The following is a 25,129-nucleotide window of genomic DNA, read 5'->3' as shown; positions in this document are numbered from 1 at the left end:
GAGAATAGTACATTTTTAAGGGACCATCAAAACATTGCAATTTGAAATGTCTAGGAGAAAACTTGAATATTAACAGAAAGAGATATCTTTAATCTTTGTAAAACCTTAGAAGTTAAATATGATTAGAACATCTTCATATTTTCTTATTTTGAACTCAGGGCTTCTAGGATTATTAAGCTACTTTGGGGCTTGTGTACTTTGTAAGGTGACTCCCTCAGGTTCCATTTTGATAAATTGGGAAAGGATGAAAGGGCAGTTTCCAGAAAGAGGAGGAATATTACTGGCAATAATGAATGAAACAAATAAAACATTCAATGTAATGTATATTGGTGTGGGGATACACTCTCATAATTTTCAATGTGTATAAAAATATATAGCCAGCATTATGAATGAAATGTGCCAGGGCTTTTTTCATATTGCCAATATCATAGTTACACAATTCTTAAAACGTTTTTCAAGGATTATAACCAAAAGACTATGTCATGTTCAAGATAATTTTTGGTCATTTTTAAGCCTTTTATTCTTCCATCCCAGACTGCTCGCGTTTTTCAAGCAAGCTTCATCTACTTAAAGTCATCCTCTCTCTTCAGTCAGACTTTATCTGGGGACTTCTCTAAGTCATCTTAGAGCCAACACAAATATTTCTTAATTTACTATCTATTGTTTATTTATTTACCCTGTCATTCACTTAACCACTGAATTGACATAGATTGCAGAAATGCAGGTGATAAAATAGGAAAAAAAAATAGAAATTGGTGGAAATAGGGCCAAGCTAAATATGAACAAGAAAATATCATCTAATTACAAAACTCAGAAACAGAAATTCATACCATGCTTCTTGAAATTGCTACAACTGGGATTCAAGTTTTCCTTCAACCACTTTGGTGACGAAAAAAGAAGAATTCAAAAATTATAAATTTTATAAAAAGCTGAATCAAAACCAGTTGTTCTGAAAAGGCCCCTGAAACTGAGCTGGGAGAAGTGTTATTTTACAAAAGTCTTAATCAATATAACACATCGTTATAATTTATGGCATTCCCAACAGCATCTTCCATAACGAAAATAATTGACGTTTCTAGTTGTTTCTTTTGTGTACTTCATAAGACCAAGGAAATAGTAAGAAATGAAGATTCAGTAAAAACAGCTTTGTAAGGATACAACATTGACATCTTTGTGGTCCTGGTCTAAAGTTCTCTATCATTCTTCCTAATTTTTAGTTGTAAAGTTGCAAATACACAGATGCATGCAAGGATTGGATTTCCTTCAGTTAACCCTTCATTAATATTACAACTATCTGGACTTTTTAAAATGTATTCAAAGTTATCAATACTAGTAGGAATTATGAGTACAGCTAGTATAATATGTTGTTAATCAAGTGATAGTTTATGGTTTTTGTTAATCAACTAATTAAATGATAGATATAGGCTTGACCTAATAAAAGCCAGAAGATCTCTCACTTGCATCATCAGAGAACCTTCCTAATTCTCACAATACAGCAGTTCATCTCTTAGCGTATGTGCCTGTTATCCATCTGTCTGCCCCTCCGGACCAAATATCCCATGAAAATGTTAATAACTTATTCATGTCTCTACCAATAGTATTTTAGCATAATGCCAGGTAGGTACTATAAGTTCTAAATGAATACTTTTAATTTAGCTAATAGATTTTCTTCACTTTAAATATTGCAGTCATTAATTTATAATTTATATCACAATTAACATAGTACCTAGCTCATTGTGAGGTTTTTAGACATGTAGCTTCTCCAGAGGATACAAGAACTGTGGAAGAATTTTGAGACGTACAAGAGTATATTTAAGAGATCCACTGAATCTCACATGACCATCTGGAGAAGTTTCAAGTCTACTTCTAGATCTCATCTGATTCATATAAAGCTGTAGAATCATGTATAACTTCAGAGAGAGGAACTACAATGAGCTAGGGCCTGTATCCATAAGTCAAAACCATAGGCTGCTATTAGCAATTTACTGTGTTTTAACATGCTATGGATCTTAGGGTAGTGGATACAAAAAAAAAATATATATATATATATATATATACACACATATATTTCTTACACTGGATGTCTCAATAGAAGTCAAGAGGAGGATTTAAAATATAACTCAATAAAATCAATTTCTGAAGCTTAAAGTAGTGTATGTCTGTTACAATGTGTTTCATTTTCTAATTCAAGAATAAAATAAAACTCAGCTATTCTCTTCAGGCAAGTTTGTCATTAATAGTATTCATTTTATTTGAACTCTTGTTAAAGGTTTGAATTCATTCAGTAGCAACAAGTTAGGGGTCAATAGATCTTCATTCTTATTGAAAATTCATCCGTATTTCTTGTGATAGTAAGGATGAATTATATATCTTACTTGGATTAAATAGAAATAAAGCCTTCATCTGCATTGATGAAAAAACTAAGATATGTCTCTAAAATGACCTTTAAAAACTGTATGATAAGCATATTTACATGACTCCCTTCACCTCTAGATTTGAACCTTTCCTTGATAGAAACTGTAAAATATTCAGAGATGTAAAGTCAGCACATTCTGTAATGCCAAGCACCTTTTCAATGTATTGTATTTTTGATTAATAGAGTCAAGGACCTACTATATAGCACAGGGAACTATATTCAATATCTTGTAATAGCTTATGTTGGAAAAGAGTCTGAAAAAATATATCTGTAATATGAATAATTGAATCACTTTGCTGTACACCTGAAACTAGCACAACATTGAAAATCAACTATAATTCAATAAAAATAGATGAACAAATAAAAGAATAAGTTTTCACTGTAAATTTATGCCACAATTAGTTCATTGCCTGCCTCATTACTGCAATCAGCTAAAATTTTTGAGCCACAAATATTATATTACCTTAAAAATCAAACATTGCTACTTTGTTTTAATTAATATTTTAACTGAGGTATAACAAACACACAGAAGAAAACACAATTCATGACTACACAGCTTGATGAATTATTTATCATGAAAAGAACACAAACCAGGACAGAAATGTGTTCCCCAGCTGAATTGCTCCACTCATACCCCTTCCCAGTCAGTAACCACTCACTTGAATTCTATCAACATCAATTAGTTTTTCCTGCTTTTGAACTTTATATAAATATCATCTTGTTATTAATCAAGCAGGAATTATATGTTATTTATATTATATTATATGTTATATTTTATGTTAATTCCTACTGCAATGAATGCTGTTATCCATAATTCCTAGAAGTCCTATGTGATTCTCATATGTTTCATAGTTCTATATTTTCTATTTTTTTCTTAGGAGTATTTTGGAGGAAAGTCGATGATTAAATCAAAATTTTCCAACTATTATTTGAACGATATAAATTTTTATGTTCATTTTTTTCCTTCACAACCAGTAGTTGTTTAAGATAAAGAAATATATTGTACCAGTTGAAGACTTTGGCTCTGGGATAAACAGACCAAGTGTCATCCTAACTTGGCCTCCTATTGTCTGTATGACTAAAGCAATTAGTCAAACTCTGACATTCTTCACTAAAATGTGGATAATAATGTTACCTTTTATCCAAACTGTAAGTATTAGTACATAGTGTCAATAAATAAACACTGTGATTACTAAACGTGTGATTACTGTACTTCAGATACCTACCCCATACTGCAGGACAGCCCCGCAACGCCTACAGAATATCATTTGTGAGTTAGTGCCTTAGTTGCATTTTTAAGACATTAATAAAACACCTTTTAAAACCCTTTTACTGGGATGTCTCAGAGTTTTACATGGTTTGCAGAGTTTTGCAGCGAGTACTAAATTCAATTTAATTGGACTGCAAGTGTGTTTCTAGTGTTTTCCTGGAAGGCATAGACAATCTTAACCAAATATCAATGTTAACATAATAAACTAATAGCATATGCCTTTAGTGTGATGCACTGAGAATGACAAAATAGGTAATACATATTTGAAAAGTGTACAATCTAAATCTAATCATAAATAATATTCAGACAAATCTGAGCGCAATTCTATAAAAAAAACTTCAAAAATATCAGTTTTATAAAATTAGAAGAAATTCAGTTCAATTCAGTTTTAAAAGACTAGAAGTGGTAGTTGAGAATAATTTATAATCTTGGCTTGGGAAACAAAAATTTACCATGTAGAGTATTAAGGGGAAGATTGAAAGGATTTGTATAAAAACTGTGTATCAGTTAAAAACTTTACATGAATTTTTAAGTCTATAAATTTGACATTGTACTGAACAAGAGAGAGAGAGAAACAGAGAAGAGAGACACAGCAAGATAATTTCAGTGACTGCATTTAACAAATGAAATACAAACTCCAAAAAATTAGAAAAAATAGAAAAATTGACAGAAGACTTACACACTTCACAAAAGAGAATAAATAGCAAACAGTCACATGAAATGTTGCATAGTATCAGTCAATAGGGAAATGCAAATTAAAACCAGCAGACAACACTAAATACACTGAATATTTAAAATTAAAAGAACTGACAATATCAATTTTTAGCATGATGTAAAGCAACTAAAACTTTCATATATTGTTGGTGAGGGTGTAAATTGACACAAAAATTTTGGAAAACTGTTTTGCAGTACTTATTAAAGATAAATATACACTATTCTATGACTCACAAATTACACTTCTAGAAATATTCCCCAAAGATATGAGTATTTATATCTACCAAATGATATATATATAAATGTTCAAGATAGTGCCAAAAATGTCCCCAAATTGAAAACAAGGCCCATCAATGGCAGGATGAAAAAATGTATATATATTATAGATAGGTAGGTAGATAGTTAGGACCTTTATATATAAATAAATAAATTTTTTATATATATCATATAAAATTAAATATATGTATTATATAATATTTGTATATTTATTATGTTATAGTTATTAAACATATATAAAGTATCATAATACTACACAGGAATTAAAAAGAATAAAGTGCTTCTATACAAGGCAATATATGAATCTTACAAACTTACTACTGAATGAGAGAAGCTAGATATAAAAGTGCATCCTGTGTTAATTTCTATTAAATAAAGTTTTTAAAAAGACACAAGGAAATCTATGGTGCTGAGGTAAAAATTGTGGTTATCTTTGGGGGCCATGTGAAAGCCTCTCGGTGGATGGAGATATTCTGAACTTGGGTCTAGGTGTTGGTAACACAGGTATACTTAAAATTTGTGCGCTGTACTCTCTGTGTACTGTATGCTCTGTAAGATATAACTCAATTTAAAGAAGAGGAGTAGAAGAAAGATCTCATGGAAATGGTTGATATTATTGCAGAATTTTTTCCCAATATATTAGATCAATGTTTCTCAAAATTGTTAGACTTACTATCCAATTTACTCTATTAAATTTACTTAAATCTTAAAGAGCTTTTGTTTATGTGATGCATATCTACAAATATTGACTGTGTTCAAAATTAAAATAAAAATTTTTAAGTATTAGTTAATTTAAAATTATAATGTCTATTTTACATACATACACATTTTTATGAAAAATAACTTTTCATAAGCAAACAAAAAAAAGTCAGAAGTAACATTATTTTAAATTTTGCGAGTATTTTAATGTCTGAGTTAATAGAAAACACCTAGATTCTATCTGCTTCTGCATGCAAGCTGTTGAACTATGTTGTTTCATTTAATATTTATGAAGAAAATATGACCCCACATAGATATATAGTTGGAAGAAGGGGGAGTTGAGTCTTTCATAATTTTTTGGTTAATTGTGGATATTCTTCTTTGATACTGCAACCAAAATTGACAGCATATAGTCTCTTAGAGATTAATTGCAATGTAAAACCTGAAACCACATGATAATCTGTTGCATTAAAACTGTTGATAATCTGTTGCATTAAAATCCATTGGTCTATCTTGCATTGAAATTAATCTTCACATATGCATCATTCTGTAACATCCAACATTTGTCAATTGGAAATATTGGCTCACTGAGTTATGCAGATCTTTCAAATGTTGACATAGTTTATTTTTACAATAGTAATCACACACCATATGGACTCTAGAAAATCCCTTGGTATATTAGTAAGAGTATGAAACTGAAAAAGGCAAATAACGCCTTAATATTACTCTGAAAATTGTTGGGACTTCATGGACTCTCCCAAATAGTCTTGAAGTTCTCAGGGATCCATGTATAACAAACACTTCAACATGTGTCGCATTTGAGGTTCCAGAGGTAAAAGTGGAGGGAACAAGATAGATGACTGATGACCAGTGAACCAGGAAGAAGGTATTATTGAACTGAGAGATTACAAGGGAAAAACTATATCCAAAATGTTTTCACACATCTGGTAGTTGTGAGCATTATTTACACGGTGTCCGTGAGTATTCTAAATAAGTAGTTTTATGCAATAGTGAAAAATCTCTGATATCAGTAAATAACTGAGGAATAATAAATCAATATTCAGAAACAGCACAGGTGCTTTGACTCATCTATTGCATTTGTTATTTTTTGAGGGCTAACCTATACATTACACATATTCTTTACTTCTTGAGTAAATTGGTCTGCATCGCTTTTTATAATACGATGTTTACTGAGTGGTATTCTTTTAAAATCCATGACTTCCATTTTTATCTGTATATTATCATCATAGTTCATAAACTGAATTTTGGCATCAAAGACTGCCAAGCCTGGGAAATATCCTGAAAAGCCATTTCATTTCTCATCTATGGGAAAGATTACATAGGCAAGACTCTTAAGAACTCTCAAAAGGTTAAGAAAATATCTTACATGGATATATTAGAGGAAATCTGTAGCAAGTCAATATCAATGACTTGGTTAAAACTGGTCATGGAGTAAAAATAACAGAAAGCACTGGAATATAAATCCAGAATTCTCTCTACATTTTCCCACTATAGTTGCAAAAAACATAAATAAATTGTGGAAAAGGTATGATATCACATGTGAGTGATTGTGTGATATCATACATAAGTTTCTTCTTTGTTGTTTTTCATTCATCTTTCTGTTATCTAATTTCAGTTGTCCTGAATACTTGCACCTTTCTCACCCTGGAAGAGCTTTATGACATTGTCTCGAATCTGTTTTGTCTTTACTCCATAAACAATGGGATTCAGAGTTGGGGGAAGAAGCAGATAAAGATTAGCCACAATGATGTGAAGAGAAGTGGGAATGGTGTGTCCTCCGAAACGATGTGAAAAGAAAGTAAAGAATGCTGGAACATAGGTGATAATGATGGCAGATATATGGGCAGTGCAGGTGCTGAAGGCCTTCTGCCGAGCATCTGCTGATGAGAGGCTAACCACTGCCCGGAGGATCATAGTGTAAGACACAGATATACAGCAGATGTCAAACACTCCAATCAGGAGGGCAACCATCAGACCATAGATGACATTGACCTTGATACTGGCACAAGATAACTTCACCACTGACATGTGGTCACAATATGTATGGGAGACAATATTGCTTTGGCAGAAGGGCAAACGCTTGACCAAAAATGGAGAAGGAATCATCAGCAACACACCCCTCAGGAAAGTGGCAAGCCCAGCTTTGGCAATGATAGGGTTAGTGAGTATGGTAGCATAACGTAATGGATAGCAAATGGCCACATAGCGGTCCAGGGCCATAAGCATGAGCACACCAGACTCCACACCTGTGAACCCATCGACAAAGAACATCTGGGCTAAGCAAGCATTGAAATTAATTTCCTTGAGATTGAACCAGAAGATGCAGAGGGCATTGAGTAGAGTAGTGGTGCAGGTAAAGAGGTCAATGAGGGAAAGTATTGCCAGAAAAAAGTACATTGGACGATGTAAGGACTCCTCATGATGAATGAGGTACACAAGGCCAAGGTTTCCCACGAGGGAGATGATGTACATTGTGCAGAGTGGGAGAAAGATCCATATATGTGCTCTTTCCAGACCAGGAATTCCATTAAGAATAAAAGATTTGGGGGTCATATATGAATTGTTGGAAACCAGCATAACTAGTTCAACAGAGAAACTATTTCTCCATAAGTCTCTATCCTGAGAAGAAACTAAAAAAATAGAAATTTAATTCAGATCATCCTTGAGAATGCAGGCTTAAATCTGGAATAAAATTATATTTATAATAGAACCAACAATTGTTAATAATAGAGACTAGGAAAATGCACAGCTTATTGAATAATAGTATATTATAGGTAATTTTTTTTAAATTTTATAAACAATCTAAATATAATTTTAAAGCCATAATTACAAAGTTGTAGTTTTTGTTTTGTCATCAAATAGAAGAAGAAACTGAGGCACAGGAAGACTGAATAATGTTGAATGTCACAAAGCTAGATTCAGAGACAGGAATGATAATCATATATGACTCTAAAATTCATGCAATGTCTTTACTCTGCATCCTGGTTTGACAGAGTACATAGCTTATGACAGCAAGTTACAATTGTATGAAAGAAATAGCACAGAATTTATTTATTACATTAATTTTGTGTGGCAAAATATAATGCAAAAGTATGGTTATTTACACAAAATAAGATCTTATTCAAATTTCAGCTCTTTCTATACCAATTGTATGACTTCACTCTTCAACTTTCAGTGTCCATCTATAATGCAAGGTTAGTGACACCTACCTCAAGGAGTTCTGAAAAAATAATCAGAAATGTATTTTACTCCTCGACTAGTATCTGGCGGATTGAATACACTAATTCAAAATGCAAGTGTGGATGTTAAATGGATATGAGATATAAGGATAGTGGCCACGAGGGTCAATCTAACTTGATTGTTCCATGAAAAAGAAAAAGAAAAAATCTCCCTTTCTCAAATACCCTATAATCCTTCAAGATCATTAAGGTAATCTATTTCCTTTCTATGTCTTCTGTTTTCACATAATTCCTGAGAAGCATATTCTTTGGACTCTCCCTTTATCGTCTCTCTTGGAAACATTTCCACTCTCATGACCTCAAGCATAGCCAACATGAAGATAATTTTCAGATAATTAATTTTATAAGAAAGCTATGTCACAATTGTTCAGTCTCCCTTCTAAATGCATACTGGATATTGCCATCTTAAATGTCCACAGACAGTTTAAATCCATCATGTCCAAGACTAAATCAGTACTTCAACCTCTATCCCATGTCAAAATAAGCTCCATTTCTGAGCTCTGTCTTTCAGATAATGGTGTCATCACCTACCACATGATCTACCAATGTCTCTGTGACCTTCTCAGGTGCACCTCTACCTCATCTTGGGTATATTTTCTCAGGGCACCTGAGTTCTTACTCTGTCCAGGTCACCTCATCATGTGTATTACCTGTGCTCCAACCTCTCAGACAAGGAAAGGAATAAATTTTCAATCCAGAAGTATTTTTAATATCAGCCCTTCCTTTCTATTACTACTCACTGTATTTTAAAGACCACCCACCTACATGCACTATTCCTTTGTTTTGCCTCTTGTATTTTTCAAATTGAATTTGTCCTTTGGCATAATTTTGAAGGCATTTTAATCTATTACTTTAATGTCTTCTCATCAATTTGAGTGTAGAGCTCAGATTTCTTGGCATGGCATTAAATAAAGTAAAATTTAGTTTTTAGTTTCTCTTTCCCATGTCATTTCTTTCCATTCCCTAAGCACCCAAAAGTGTCCTGGTCTGGATGATGAATTACATGGTCATTGTATCCTAGCATTTCATGCTTAAACTTTGCTGACTACTTGCAAATCCCAAAATACTACATATAACTTCAAGCCTATGTTGTTTTGCTCAATTTATTTCTCTTATTTGAAAACACCTTTGCCACTGAGAGATAAAATGTCACTTCCTTTAAAGAGGAGGGTGCATTTCAGAGTCCAGGATAAGCTACTGTCACTAATTCCTTGGCCCAAGTACAGGATGTTTAAATTTGCTTGCCCAAAGCTATTAGTGACCAATTCAGAATAAAATCTAGGTCTGTCTAGCTTAGACTTTACATCTGCTTCACAGAACCAAATCCTTGATAAAGGTGAACAAGCAATTGGTCAGTGATTTCTCACTTGTTTGTTTTTGTGTTTCTTTGCTTGCTTGTTTTCTCTGAGGAATCTTTATAATCTGGGACATCTAAATCTCCCACTTCTTATGACTTCTCCTTGCCCAGTACTCCAGCCATCTTCCAAGTAAAGAATAAGAGGATTGTGTGGGGTGACTGATACTTTCTATTTCAAAGGGGAAGGTAATCTGGTTACAAGTACCATTCAGACTTACCCTGAACCTCTCTTACTTCTTGATTTTTGCCTGTGGTTCTGGAGAAGTAAAAAGGAGACAGAATATAGAGAAGTGTTGGGAGTACAACGACAAAGGCACAGGAAGAGAAGTCCACCTCCAGGTCTTTTTTCAGTCTTGCATTGAGCCTTTTTCAATGAAAGAGACAAAACAATACACTGTACTACAAAACACATACCACATGGAGATGTGCTTCACCTTACCACCTCATATCAGTCACAATTTCTCTTCCCTCCTTCAAAACAGTAGGTTCTATTACCTGATCCAGGTGTCTAAACCTGCAGGATATCACTGCGGCTTCTGCTGTTTCCTCATCCCATGTTGGGCAGCCATTTGATGTAAAGCTTGTGCTGTGCCCATTGTTGACTCTGGCTCTTAAAGAGAAAATAGGCTTCTTTAGAATATCACTTGATCACAGCCCTCAGAAAAATCAGGATGAATCAGGTAACTGCTTAGGACCCAGGAAGGCCAACAAAGCTTGCTTTTTCACTTTCTTTTCACTTTCATGTTGTGCTTCTCTAAAGATGGCCTAGGTCAGCATTTTTAAAGAGGAATTTAGGCTCTGGGACACAGGAATCAGATCCTATCAGGCATCTGAAGAATCCTGTCCATGGTCCTCTGGAGAGGACTATCAGAAAAAAAGCTGGATTCAGAAAAGAGAGCTCTAGATTCTCTGAGACTTGTTTCATCTTTTATTATTGTTGTTCTAAAATTTTTTTCCTGAAATGTTAAATTCAATTTTAGTTTCACATGGTGCTATCACTAAGACTGAATATTTCAAGTGTATGGACTCTAAATTAAACAGTTTCATTTGTTAATTTTTTTTTAAATTCCACGAAGCATCCACCAAGTGCCAGACAATGTACCCTTTGGCATTTAGCATAAGGCTTTTCTGCGCCTCCACTTTGGTTCTTCTAGGTTTACCTTGTGTATAAACAGCCAACTTGCATACAACTTAAATATTTACCCACATGTCTACAGAAAAAAAACAGTAGCAGTACTCTTTGCTTGTTTAACTATTTAAATATTTACTTATTTATTATTTAATTAATTTATGAACTTAATTAAATCCCTATAATGAGTATACCAGTTTAATATTATCATACTTATTTTATCTAACCAAAATGCAACATGTTCAATAGCTTGCCAAAAAATAAAGAATTTTGTGCTCTCTACACTAGATACTAATGAAACATATCCCCTTCTTTCTTAATCCAAATCAGTTTCTCTACTTGAAAGTTACCTTTCTCCCACTCTGCTACCCTCATGTTTTCCCCACTTTTTCATAATGATGATAATAACCTGGAGACCTATACCAGAACTATTTGTGTATTTATCACATCCCTCTACCGACTTGTGAGCTATTTTGGTACATAAGCCAAATCTGCTACCTGTTTTATCCCACGAATGAAGATAGTATCTGGATTAAAAAAAAGAAGTAAATTGGAATTAGATTGGCTGACTGCACATTGTATAACTGAACTGAAGAAAGAAAAGGCAGTGGGAAAGGGTGGGCTAGTGACTTCAAGGGAAAAGAAAGTACCTATTCATCTTTTCCTGATTTAAGGCATCTTAGAGTTATTATTGTCTAATTCTCTGTGTCTTTCATAATGTCACATAGTTATAAAAATGAATAATAGAAAGAGAAGAACTCTCTTATACTCTAAAGGAGATTCTGGGAATATCTAGCTTCTTTCTTGCCCACAAAAGAGCACACATCCCTTACTAGTACTATCTCCACTTTGAAGATGATATAATCATGTTCTTCCTAAATTTTCCCAGGCTAAGAATTCACCAAGCAACATCCTCTGTACGGCAATGCTCTTGATCCTTGTAATGACACAGGCAGACTGGCACAAGGCTAGGTTTTGTCATAAAATAAGCCCAGAATCAAATGCCTAGAAGTCATTTCCTTATCCACACGTATCTCCAGACAAGAAGGAATATGAAAGGTGCTCATCCCAGAGAGAGAGAATGTACACGAGGGTAGCGCCCTGGTACCACCTTATAGTCCTTACATCTCAAGCATTTAGTCTAGAAGGCTTCCCCCCAGGAAGCAGACATAATTTCATATCCTCAGGAATCCCAAGCTTCAGTGTGAAACAGGGCTTAAGAGCTCCCAGAGACCATGGATCCCTAAGGGAAAGCATGATACAAAGCTTTAGATACTTGGGAAAAATTAAAACCCCCAACCATAACAGGTCTCCAAATAAGAGAAGTCCAGAAAGTGATTCCCATGGTACAGATATCCCACCATTAGGATTACAAGTTGGAAACTCTTATCTAGGGCAATTACAAATAAAGCAAAATATCTGTGTGTGTGATTGTGTGATGTATTTAGTTGTTCTTTCATTATGAATTCTAAAATATTATATTCACTAATTAAAAAAGAGAAAAATACAGCAATAAAAACATTTTTAAAGAACACATTTTCAACAGTAAGAAATACATGCTATTAGGATTTTGTGTCTCTTTATTTCCATGCATACATAATTTTAAGAAATCAGGGTCACAAGGTATTTCTCACTGATTGCTCCAATTTATATATGCAATGAAATATTATTCAGCCATAAGAAAGAAAAAATCCCACCATTTGTGATAACATGGATGAATCTTGAACAATTCATGATATGTGAGATAAGTCAGATAAAGAAAGACAAATACTGTATGATATCATTTATATGTAGCATCTGAAAAAGCCAATTCATAAAAACAGAGAGTAGAATGGTGGTTACAAAGAGGCTGGGGGTGGGAAATTGGGTAAATGTTGTTTAAGGGTACAAATTTGGAATCATTCGATAAATAAATCCTGGAGGTTATAATAAGCAGCATAGTGACTAAAGACGACAACATTATACGATAAACTTCAAAGTTGCTAAGAGATTAGATCTTAATTGTTCTCACCACAAAAAGGAAATGATAACTGCATGGCATAATAGGGGCATTAGCTATGGTGGTAATCATACAGCAATATGCAAATGTATCAAATAACACATGTTGTACACCTTAAACTCATACCATGTTATATGTCAATTATATCGCATAAAAATAAAATTTTTAAAAAGGATGAATAAATTATCAGTTTATTATTATACTATACACTATACACTAATTCAAATAAGTTCCTTATTCAAATCACTTTTTAAAATTATTTATAAAAGGTTATCCTTGTCAAGAAAATGAAAATAAATACGCAGTTACGAGTTAAAATAGAGGAGAGTGCTGTGTTTCTCCTAGCATTAAAAAGTACCAAACTGCATGGAGACAGATAGCAAAATATAGTTAATAAAAGTAGTAAGGGAAGTGATTAGCAATGAATGAAAAAGACTTCAACAAATTCTTGGAAGAAATAATATGAGATGGCGTTTCTTTTATGAGAATGCAATCAACAGAGTGAAAGGCGATCTATGGAATGGGGGAAAATGTTTTGAAATTATACGTCTAATAAAAGATTAATATCCAAAATATACAAGGAACTCTTACAACAACTCAATTACAAAAAACGTTAATAACCCAGTTTTTAAAAAAGAGCTATGAATATATAGTTCCCTAGAGAAGATATACAAATGGCCAACAGGTATATGATTTTATTATATACATTTATACCCAATATTCATGTGAATATTCATATAATTACAGTAATTCAAATACTGCTTATTAGTTTTCAACTATTATAATCAAATAATACACACATCTGGGAAGACTGTCAGAATCATAGCAAATGGTAATGATCTTAAGAACAGATAACTAAAGACATAACTAACATTGAGGTTGGAAGTAGACTGGAAAGAAGAATACACATACATATATATATGTATATTTGTGTGTGATTTACATATATGTGTGTACACATGTGTATACATGTATAACACTTGTGTATATATGCATAAATGTATACACATACACACAGACACACACATATAAGTCACACACAGATGACATATTGGAATTGAGTTAAAATTTTCATTGTCTATAACAGAGTAGCTGGTAATCAAACTAAAGTTCATACATAGTTTGGAATAAAAGAAGTGACCACCAAACAAAGAACAACAGTAGCATCCATGCACACATACAATATTTTAAAATCTACCTCTGCAAAAGAATGAGATGGAAGAGATTTTCAAGACGAAGGTTTTGAATTTTCTCTTATGATTATCTTGTCTATGTTGTTTGATTATAATTTTTATAAAAGCACATATTATTTGCACTAAACTCAGCATACTTCTGAAAGAAAAGAAAGCATACGTATTTTGTAAGCCAAAGACAGATTGCATAGGAGGCAAGGAAGAAAATGTTTCACAGTTTAGGGAGGTCAGAGAGTGTGCCCAAGACATATTATTATACACTATTTTTTTTTAATTGAATTACAGTCAATTACAATGTGTCAATCTCTGGAGTACAGCACAACATCCCAGTCTTGCATATACACTATATATATATATTCATTTCCAAGTTTTTTCCATTAAAGGCTATTACAAGATATTGATCACAGTTACCCATGCTATACAAAAGAAACTTTTTTAACCTATTTTTATATATAGTAGCTAATATTTGTAAATCTCAAACTCCCAAGTTTATCCCCTCCCATCCCCTTTCCCCCGTAACCATAAGATTGTTTACTAAGCCAAGACATGTTATTTTAAATAAATATTTTATTGAATTATAATATGCACGCAAAAAAAGAGCATACATCATAAATTTACAGGTTCATGAAACGTCACCAAGTAGATATACCTCGTAATTGTCATTCGGGTCAAGAACTAAATCATTGGCAGCACCTCAGAAGCATCCCTCATATCCTGTCTAATCATTAACTGAACTCTCATTCTTAAAGATTTCTAACACCATGAATTAATTATGTCTGCTTGTGAGCTTCATAAAAATAAAATCATACAATATGTATTACTTGGTATCTTTCATCTGACATATTTGAATTGACCACAGGTATTTGTTTATTCGGCTTCATGTTGATGGACATAGCTTCTGGGTCTTATGAGTATGCTGCACCTTACACCTTGACAAGTTTTCTGGTGAGCACATATGTACATTGCTGGATACACAGTTGGCAAACTTGGGAAAGAAAACAGCAGTCAAGAACTTGTGAAATAAGAATGAATGCCAAATAGTTTTGGCAGGAGAATGCTGAGATAAATAATTAGCACAGACAATGATGAACACAGCTCATCATTTTGTGAAAGATTTAAAAATCTTCAAAGTTCAATTCCGGTCCTAGAGTTCTGACCACTGTGCCTCAAAATTTTGTGGATTGTTCTTCTTCTTCTTTGAGAGAGATCTGTCTATAAAGATTAAATGCATTGAACTTTGCAGTCCCCTACGAGTAAAGAGGCTTTAGAGAATCTCTTTGGAATTTCAGAAGACAGGGTCTCTACCTACATGCATATAGTGATATCCTTTCAAAAGAGGTAGAAAAATTAAGGCCACAAGCAAATGTTTCCTATGGCCAGATATCTACTTTCATTTGGAGGGACCCCTGTTGATTTGATGATCTCAGGCTGGCTAAGAGAATAACTTCTCAGAAGACTCTATGTAAATGTTTGAGAAGAACTGTCCTTTCCCTTAAGCAAGAACCTAGTGACACTTTCTTGTATCTGCTTGGTTTTTACCCCATACACAATAGGATTCATGGTGGGAGGCATAAGTAGATAGAGATTAGCCATAATAATGTGTATGTGTGGAGGAATGGAGTGTCCCCCAAAACGGTGTGTAAAGAAGGTGAAGAAGGCTGGAACATAGGTGATGACAATGGCACAGATGTGGGCAGTGCAGGTGCTGAAGGCCTTCTGCCGAGCATCCACTGATGACAGACTCACAACCGCTCGAAGAATCATGGTGTAAGAGACTGTGATGCACAAGATGTCAAAACCCCCAATCAGGAGGGCAACCATTAGACCATAAACAGCGTTGACCTTAACATTGCCACAAGGTATCTTGGCGACAGACATGTGGTCACAGTAGGTGTGCTGTATGACATTGCCCCTGCAGTATGGCAGGCGCCTGGTAAGGAAAGTGAAAGGGATAACAAGCACTACACCTCTAAGAAACGTGAGGAGCCCGGCCTTGGCAATGACTGAATTGGTGAGGAGAGCAGCATAGCGCAGAGGGCAGCAGATGGCCATGAGCATGAGCACCCCAGACTCCATCCCTGTGAAAGCGTGCACAAAGAACATCTGGGCCAGGCAGGCCTTAAAATCAATCTCCTTGAGGTTGAACCACAAAATGCAGAGGGTGCTGGGGAGAGTGCTGGTGCACATGAGCACGTCTGTGAAGGAAAGAAGGGCTAGGAAGATGTACATTGGTCTGTGCAAGGCCTCTTCAGAGTAGATGAGGTACATAAGGCCAAAGTTCCCTGTGATGGCAATGCTGTACATAGTGCACAGAGGGAAGGAGATCCACATATGCACTTCTTCCAGCCCAGGGATGCCATTGAGGATGAACGTGGCCGGAGTTAGGCTAGTGCCATTCAGAAATGACATAGCAACTGTTGGAAGTTCATGATCCAGCAGTTATAGAAAAAAGGTTTCTACAGGCAGAAAAAAAGTAAGTTCAGAGAGTAACTGACAAGTAGGCTTTTCTTTCCCATAACTGATCATTTGTCTTTCTTTTAGATCAATCACCGTATGTGGTCTTTTATGTGGAATATGTGACGTTACCCTCTATCTGGGTCCATGCTGTGAGCATTAGACATTGACAAGATGAACTGACTGAGTCTAGTAGACTTGCTGGATCTGGATGTCTTCTTTAAAATCATATAGTCCATTCTTAAGACTGAAGTTGATCAGCAACTGACCAATTGGATGATCAAGGATTGATTAAATATTTGCTGTATTCTAGGTGGTCACCATCATAATCAGAGATGCCTATTCCATTCTGAAATGTTAGCAATCCTCAATGGTTCTATGCTTTATCTAGTGGACATACTGACAATGATTTCAACCTGGTTTTAGCCCAAATCCTCCATTTTTTTTTTGCAAGAAACTTAAATATAGAAAACTATAAATCAGCCACTTATGCCAAAAGCTTTCTTTAAGCAAAATCACAGGATGATCCTAAAGGTAAAAAATAATAAAAATCCCCTTCCTAATCTCATCAGAAGGCCACCTTTGGTTCCCTCAATCACTACCAAAGTAAACAGATGGTGAAGAATCACCGGAAATAGAACAACTTATCAGAAATTGATATTTTTCTAAGATTAAAGTTTCTTATAATGGACTCTAGAGTTTAATCCAATGAGAAGAGGATACTCATCATTTCAAACGAAAATGATTGATATTTCCTTTAGGACACAGTACTTTATTTTCTATCCAGATCACAACTTCAGAGAAGCATAGAATCAAATATCTCTCAAGCTATGTTATCTCCAAAGCTAAGTTCTTGTAGCATAAAGGAGATGCTCAATACATTTTTAAAGTCCATAGAGAAAGAAGCTGTGGGAGAACAAGGACTGACAAAATACTTACAAGTAGTAAGGAGGAGAATATTTAGTGTGATAGTATATTGTGAGGAAATAAGAAAAAAGTTTTGACCATAGGATGTACGCAAATTGGATGCACAGGTCTGAGGAAGTAGGCTACACTGGGCTGGAATGTGCTGATTTAGGGGGGAAAATGTATATGTAGTGTGATGTGGGGGACAATCCAGTAGAGGGAGTTGTTGGATTAAAAAAATAATCTCTCTGAATATAAAAATATCAATAATGAAATTTATAGCACTTCCTGAACACATGAGAGGTAACCCATCTGTCACCTCAAAGGTGTTTCCACTGAAAATTTAAGGCTGTGAAAAACCGGTTCTCCTTTCTTTATATGTGTCTTTTTTTTAAATTTTGCATCCTTAGTTTTTAAAACATGAAGTCTGCGTAGATGAAATCTAGGGCCCCTTTGAGTTGAGAAACAATTCAAATATCATAACTATGATATGAAATAGAGGTAATTTCCTGAAAGGAAAAGTTGATGAGGAACAGGAAAAATACAGAATAAGGCTTTCATTGCTCTTTTCTCTTCTCCCACCATGGTGTAAACTGTTCTCTCTCAGAAATGCTATTTCTAGCTTTCACAGCCAGGGGGATGTATTATCTCTCTTCAGAATACTCCCCACGAGGATCAGGTTTCAAGAGTTGAAACATGGATGTTTTCTCCAAAGTGAAAATGGGGTATACAAGCCAGTACGTAAAAGCAGCCTTATAATAGGGTACATTGTGCCTTTTCAAAAGTTAAGAGAATAACCCTATTTGACAAGTCTCCTTTCTCTTCCCCTCTCAGCTATCATAATCAGAACCGACTCCTTTTATAATAAAAAAAAATGCACCCCTAATTTAGAAATCTGCTTAATCTGAAAGTTACCGGAGTTCTTCAAGAAACTAAAGGCGTACCCACGTATTAAGTCATATTCACATCTATGCGATGGCCTCGGCCCAGCAGGAGAAATGTAAGTCCAATATTGAGACCACAAGGAGGCAGATGGAGGGGGGAACATTTCTATTCTGTGTGTGGTGCGTGTGTGTATGATATTTTCTAAAACTGGAGAGCTGGGAATACTCAGTTGTTAACTATCTCTTCCTACCATAGTCTCAGAGGAAAAGTGATTTTCCATGTACGTGCATTTATATTGTGAAAAAAAGAAGACTTGGGCATCTGGTATATCTGGGTCCTAAGGAACCTGGCTCAGCAATTGGGAATTGCTCTAGGAATTATTTTATCCCAAATCACAGTCTAGGACTCCTGACAGTGTGATTTTTTATAGATAAAATAAAGACTACGTAGCTCTCAAAACTTTTGAACTTTCAGAATTAAATCCCTTGGGGAGACAGACCTGTCTTCTACCTTTTTCAAAACTTAGTGCAATGTCATGCACAAAATTGAAACTGAAAAAAATTTTTTGAAGAAAAATTAAATAATGTTGGTATGCAAACAATTAACTTTTATATGTGACCTTGTATTTAGTGTTCATAATAAATTTACTTATTAAGTAATTTTTGTATAGATTGTTTTGGATTATCTAAATATATGCCATCTCATTGTAAATGAAGAATTTTTTGCTTCTTCCTTTGCCTTTTTTTTTTATTCTCATTGTCTTGGCTAGAATATCCCTCCTGCCCAATGTTTAACAGGAGGTACACCCTGAAATGATGGTTTGAGATGTTCAGGAAAGTGTAATTCACTGCTGAGAAAATAATCCTGGGTTAGCATCAAATAACTCACTACTGTGTAAGATATTGGCTCTAGATTTTTACAGATGCTTTTTTCCAGCTCTCTTAAGATCTAATTGACATATAACACTATGTAAGTTTAATGTGTTCAGTGGGATGGTTTGATGTATATACTGCAAAATGGGTATCACAATAAGTTAGTTAATGCATCTTTCACTCCACATAATTACCATTTTGTTGTTTCTACAGTGAGGACTTTATAGCTCTACTCTCATAGCAACCTTTGAGTACACAATGCAGCATTAACTATAGTCACCATGCTGTACATTAGAGGCCCAAGAATTTATTCATCTTATAATTATAAGTTTGTACCATTTAACCAACATCTCGCAATTTTCCCCACCATTCTGACCCTGGAAAACACCACTCTACTCCCCATTTCTATGAGTTTGATGTTTTTGATGCCACATATAAGTGAAATCACACAGTATTTGTTTTTTTCTCTTTGACTTATTTCATTAGCCTAATGACCTCAAGGGCCATCAGTGTTGTCACAAATTGTAAGATTTCCTTCTTTTATAAAGATGAATAATATTTCATTGTATATATATATATATATATATATATATATTTTTTTTTTTTTCTTTATCTATTAATCCATCTATGGACATCTTTAGTTGTTTCCATGTCATGGCCTATTGTGAAAAATGCTGCAATGAACATGGTAGCAAATACATCTCTTCAAGAGGTGATTTCATCGTCTTTTGATATGTACCCAAACTTAAGATTGCTAGATCATACGATATTATATTTTTAATTTTTTGAGAAACATCTATATCATCTTCCATACTGGCTGTATCAATTTACATTCCTACCAATACCGGTGCACCAGGGTTCACTTTTCTCCACAGCCTCAACAGCATTTATTATCTCACATAATTTAATTTAATCGACTATAATCCAGTGGACACATCTGGTAGGGCTTCTTGGAAGAAGGGAAATTATATGAGGAGGTAGGAGAATCAGTATTGTTAAAATACAGTCCATCATTTGGAAAGTGGTCGATGGGTCACTGGGAAGTTCAGGTCTTTGAGCATGAGCTCCCCACATTCCTTGGACCTGCAGTAAATGCTGTACTCTTCTTCACCTTGTGGTGAAGTGTCAGTAGATTGGCTTTGCTGCACATCGGCAAGAAGATCCCAGTTCAGTTCAGTGACAAGACTACCTTTGAAAAAGACTGCACACTTTGACAGAAAATGTGTTTGTATTTTAGTACTGAAAATGCCTACAAACAGTCAAGCTAAAGCTAACACTTCCACAGAGATGGATTAAAAGGTGAATGAATAATCACAGTATGAGAAAAACAACTAACTAAAAGCACTTTTAAAATGTTCAAAATCACTACAGTGAAGTTAGTTTTAAGTCAGGCTAACATACCAAAGAGATAGTATTCTCACCAGTTCAGCTGGGGAAAAGAGAGTAAACATACACTAACTAGTACTCATAGGGGGACAGTCCACTAAATGTGTGTGGCAGGGAAAGTCAGTACAAGTTTTATGGAGATGATTTTTTCCAACATTTATCAACATAATTGAGTTGTTCATGCCTTTTGATCCCACAAACTTCAATTCTATTTCTAATTATCTTAAGAGAGGAAAAATTCGTAGTACGAGTAGAGTTGATTAGGATATCCATAGCAGAATTGTCTTTGATAGTAAAAATTAGAAACAATTTAAATATTCAAGGACAACGAAATGCTTGATTAATTTTGTTGCAGCTATTGGGTGGAAAGAAAGTTTAACTCTTGAAAATTTCAATTTCAGGGCATATAGAACACGAGAAAATGTACATAAAATAGTGTTAAGTAGGGAAAACAGTGTGCAAAACTTAATATAGTCTGAAGTTTATATAAAAACAGAATATTATACATAATAATTATAAAATGATAGGACCAATAGAGAAAACTTTTTAGAGAGCTTCATTGCAATTACTGGTGATTTTTCCAAGTTTTTATTATACTATAGTTTTAGATTTTCTATATTAAAAATGTATTTATTTTGTAATAAATTTTAAATGATGTTCATCTCCACCAAGCTTGGTGGTCATATTTCTCACTTGGGAAAAGCATTAAACTTAATGTGTTTTTGTCTTTGTTGTTTCTTTTTCTACTTAAAAGCTTCTAAATGCCGATCTATTACCACCAGACCCAAAGTTTATTCCCTTTTAAACAGATTTCTCTGAGAGATCTAATTGTGGAGAGTCAATCAGCCTGGGGCATCTTGCTGAAGATTCTCCAGGGAAACCACAAAACCTATGTAAGAAGATGCCAGCCCAGATGTTGAAGAACTCCTGAAGATTCTCAGCCATGAACAGGGATTTGCTTGTGCCTAACGCTGAGGTGAGTTCAGACAATTTTCAAAAATAGCCATTTTGAAAAAAGCAGGGACATTGCTAGCTGAGGAAACGATGGCCTAGAATATGGGCACAAATAATAAAAGATTGAATTAGCAAGAGGCAATGGATTTCTCTTTCCCTTTCACGTCTTAAAAGTTAATGGCTCTTTTTCTTTCTGGGTGGCTTCCTCTAGACTTAGTCTCATTTTCTACTTCATTCATTTCATCACAGTGTACATATAAAAGATGGTGGACACTGGGGATTTTTATTTTAAACTTCCATGGTCTAGGACTGTGAGATGATAGTTTCTCCACGTGATGACATTTCTGGGGAGATTTGGGAGAACTCTTTCATAGGAAGAGATTGTTTACGTGAGATGCAGTCAGCTTTGGGATCAGAGACCATGTGTCTCTGAAACTTGTATTCATTTGTATTTCTTTTGTCCATGGTGGCTTCTACGTACTCTGACCAGTAAGAGTAGACACAACAGTGATTTCTAGGATATTTAGGTGACAGGAATCTACATCTTGTGGCTTTGCAGCCATGTAATTCATGCCCTCACACTGCTCATATCTATTGTTCTGCTAAATGGTGGGGGTGTTTAACACTGACTTTGCTGCCTGAAGGCTCAGGTTTATGCCAGAGCTTAAGCACCATTTTAGTTTTTTCAAATTTAACCATTTGGAAACTTCAACTTGACTCAAATATCTCTGAGCCTATAAATTTCTTCAAATATTATTGAATCCTTTCTACTGCCCTACAAGAAATAGCAATCCAAAGATATGGTTTTCTTTTGTACTGATTATACTTGTCTAGTTAAAACAAAAAGAAATATTGTTTAAATTGATGCAGTGGACAATCAGTAATCCTTAGAACTGCAAGGGCGTCCGGAGTGTACATTTCTATTGAAATAAATAGGGAACTATTTTTTTAAGTAGAAAGTAGAGAAGTTAAGAAAGAAAAGATGCTTGTATCAGAATGAATTAAAATTTTTACTAAAATTCTATAAAACTTGCTAAAGATTTAGAAATGTAAGTACTTTTTTTTTTCTTCTCAAGAACTCCCTTTGAAATTTCAAAGTGTGGAAAAGTGTGATATTGACATCAAACAGTTTGAATGCCAGCCATATTGAATCCTTTCTAATTCAAACACTTACTTATTTACATATCTTTTATTAAGTAACTACAATGTATAATCTTAAGCAATATATATGGAACATTATTGGAAAATTTTACATGGATTACTACCTTTCTTCATAATCTTCAAGGCAGGACAAAAGTCCTGCTGAAAAGAACTCATCAAATTACAGCAATCCTCTAAATATATCAACGTGATTTTAATGGCAAGACTCAGGTACAACTAGCATGTGAAGAATCTGAGTAAAGAGAGAAGACACGGCTTATTGAAGGAAGAAAACCATTATAGCCCAGTTTACAGCTTTTTATCCAAATGTGGTAGAGTGCAAAAGGTGTGCTGGAAAAGGTGTAGAAAGTAAGGATAGTTACTTAGAAAGTATGCCATGGGACATGGAGTAAAGTAAAACTGCCCTGTTTAATTCTTTTTAGATAATGTAGATCAAAGATTCTTTTGCTAAAGCTGAGGGGAAAAAACAAAAGAACAAAAAACTATCCTCATTATCCTAAAAAGATGAATGGTTGTAACTTTTGTGGGTATCATTGTCCAAACCAGTCTCTTTTATTTGGTCTCTAACCCCACCTCTTTCTCTCCTCTGCAGAAAGCAATTGCTGACAAAGAATGTAAAATGCCCTCTTCTTGTCAGCCATCATGTCCGGGGCCAATATCTCCAGCCTGAACCCAGAATTCTTTATCTTGAATGGTGTTCCTGGGCTGGAAGCTGCACACATCTGGATCTCCCTGCCATTCTCCTTCACGTACATCATTGTTATTGTGGGGAACTGTGGGCTCATCTACCTTATCAGCCAGGAGGAGGCCCTGCACCGGCCCATGTACTACTTTCTGGCCCTGCTCTCCTTCACAGATGTCACCCTGTGCACCACCACTGTACCCAATATGCTGTGCATATTCTGGTTCAGCCTCAAGGAGATTGACTTCAATGCCTGCCTGGCTCAGATGTTTTTTGTCCACATGTTGACTGGGATGGAGTCAGGGGTGCTCATGCTCATGGTCCTGGACCGCTACGTGGCCATCTGCTACCCCTTACGCTATGCCACCATCCTCACCAGCCCTGTCATTGCCAAAGCTGGTCTTGCCACTTTCCTGAGGGGTGCGATACTCATCATCCCATTCACGTTCCTTACCAAGCGTCTGCCCTACTGTCGAGGCAACCTCATTCCCCACACCTACTGTGACCACATGTCTGTGGCCAAAGTGTCCTGTGGCAATTTCAAGGTCAATGCTATCTATGGTCTCTTGGCAGCCCTCCTGATTGGAGGCTTTGATATCTTTTGTATTTCTGTGTCTTATACTATGATCCTGCGGGCAGTGGTGAGCCTGTCATCTGCAGATGCTCGTCACAAAGCCTTCAGCACCTGTACTTCTCACATATGTGCTATTGTTATCACGTATGTTCCAGCCTTATTCACCATTTTTACTCACCGTTTTAGGGAAAAAAACATTCCCGACCATGTCCATATCATTATTGCTAACCTCTATTTGATGTTACCTCCTACCCTGAATCCAATTGTTTATGGAGTCAAGACTAAGCAGATCTGGGAAGGAGTCATCAAGTTATTTTTTAAAGAAAAAGATGTCTTTGCTATGAAACAGATTAATGCATTAATATTTAAAAGCAAGGAAAACCAAGGAATGTTTTAGGTGAGACTCTTGAGTGTAAATTTTAAACCAACTGGTTTCATTGCAGAAAGCAATATTCATTAAATATCTGCTATAATATTAGCTGACTATTTTGTAGGACTCATCAATGACAGAAATTCATTAAATAAATAAGAAACATGCCTCCTGAATTTGAGGATTCTTTTCTTAAAAGGAGTTCCACAGTAATTTCAAAGCTGTTTTAAATAACTGTGTTGCTTAAAGTTCTAGTGTGTTTTGTACGTTGAACAAATCTCACATGGGGTGCACACTATTTTAAAAAAAAAAAGATTTCCTGATCCTTTGTTGGAGATTCACCTCTTCTTGGGAGAAATTCATAGAAAAAGAAATCTCAGGCTCTGTTTCATGAGGTCCTTCGTATGTTTTAGTGACTTCATTTGCCCCCACTGTTCCTTTCACCGCATGATTTTGTACAACTTGGTGCAGTTATGTAAACTATATCACATCTATCCAAGTAGTATTGAATTTCCACTATTAAGGAGAATAATATTCATATGTTTGTATCAATATGATCTAAATGAAAAATG

General features: G+C 34.9%; 3 protein-coding genes across 3 annotated transcripts; 1 reads left to right on the top strand and 2 right to left on the bottom strand.

Annotated features, from left to right (window-relative positions):
• Positions 1-7,007: 7,007 nt before the first annotated feature.
• LOC105098000 (olfactory receptor 52N5) lies at positions 7,008-8,065 on the bottom strand. Its single transcript, XM_010990627.3, has one exon. It carries the CDS (start codon positions 7,971-7,973, stop codon positions 7,008-7,010), a length of 966 nt encoding a protein of 321 aa, XP_010988929.1. The 5' UTR covers positions 7,974-8,065.
• Positions 8,066-15,771: 7,706 nt separating this feature from the next.
• Positions 15,772-16,886, bottom strand: LOC105097999 (olfactory receptor 52N1). Its single transcript, XM_010990626.3, has one exon. It carries the CDS (start codon positions 16,720-16,722, stop codon positions 15,772-15,774), a length of 951 nt encoding a protein of 316 aa, XP_010988928.3. The 5' UTR covers positions 16,723-16,886.
• A 6,673-nt stretch (positions 16,887-23,559) lies between these two features.
• Positions 23,560-24,584, top strand: LOC105097996 (olfactory receptor 52N2). The gene has a single exon (XM_010990625.3). It carries the CDS (start codon positions 23,574-23,576, stop codon positions 24,582-24,584), a length of 1,011 nt encoding a protein of 336 aa, XP_010988927.2. The 5' UTR covers positions 23,560-23,573.
• The last annotated feature ends 545 nt before the right edge of the window (positions 24,585-25,129 follow it).

The sequence above is a fragment of the Camelus dromedarius genome, chromosome 12 (genome assembly GCF_036321535.1).
Source record: "Camelus dromedarius isolate mCamDro1 chromosome 12, mCamDro1.pat, whole genome shotgun sequence".
In the NCBI taxonomy this organism is placed as follows: domain Eukaryota; kingdom Metazoa; phylum Chordata; class Mammalia; order Artiodactyla; family Camelidae; genus Camelus; species Camelus dromedarius.
Note: the sequence above shows the minus strand (reverse complement) of the source record. Positions and strands in the feature narration are given on the sequence as shown.

What these genes read in the sequence shown, in the direction of transcription:
- LOC105097996 (XM_010990625.3), top strand. Translation starts at nt 23,574, where the DNA reads ATGTCCGGGGCCAATATCTCCAGCCTGAACCCAGAATTCTTTATCTTG.
- LOC105098000 (XM_010990627.3), bottom strand. Translation starts at nt 7,973, where the DNA reads ATGCTGGTTTCCAACAATTCATATATGACCCCCAAATCTTTTATTCTT.
- LOC105097999 (XM_010990626.3), bottom strand. Translation starts at nt 16,722, where the DNA reads ATGTCATTTCTGAATGGCACTAGCCTAACTCCGGCCACGTTCATCCTC.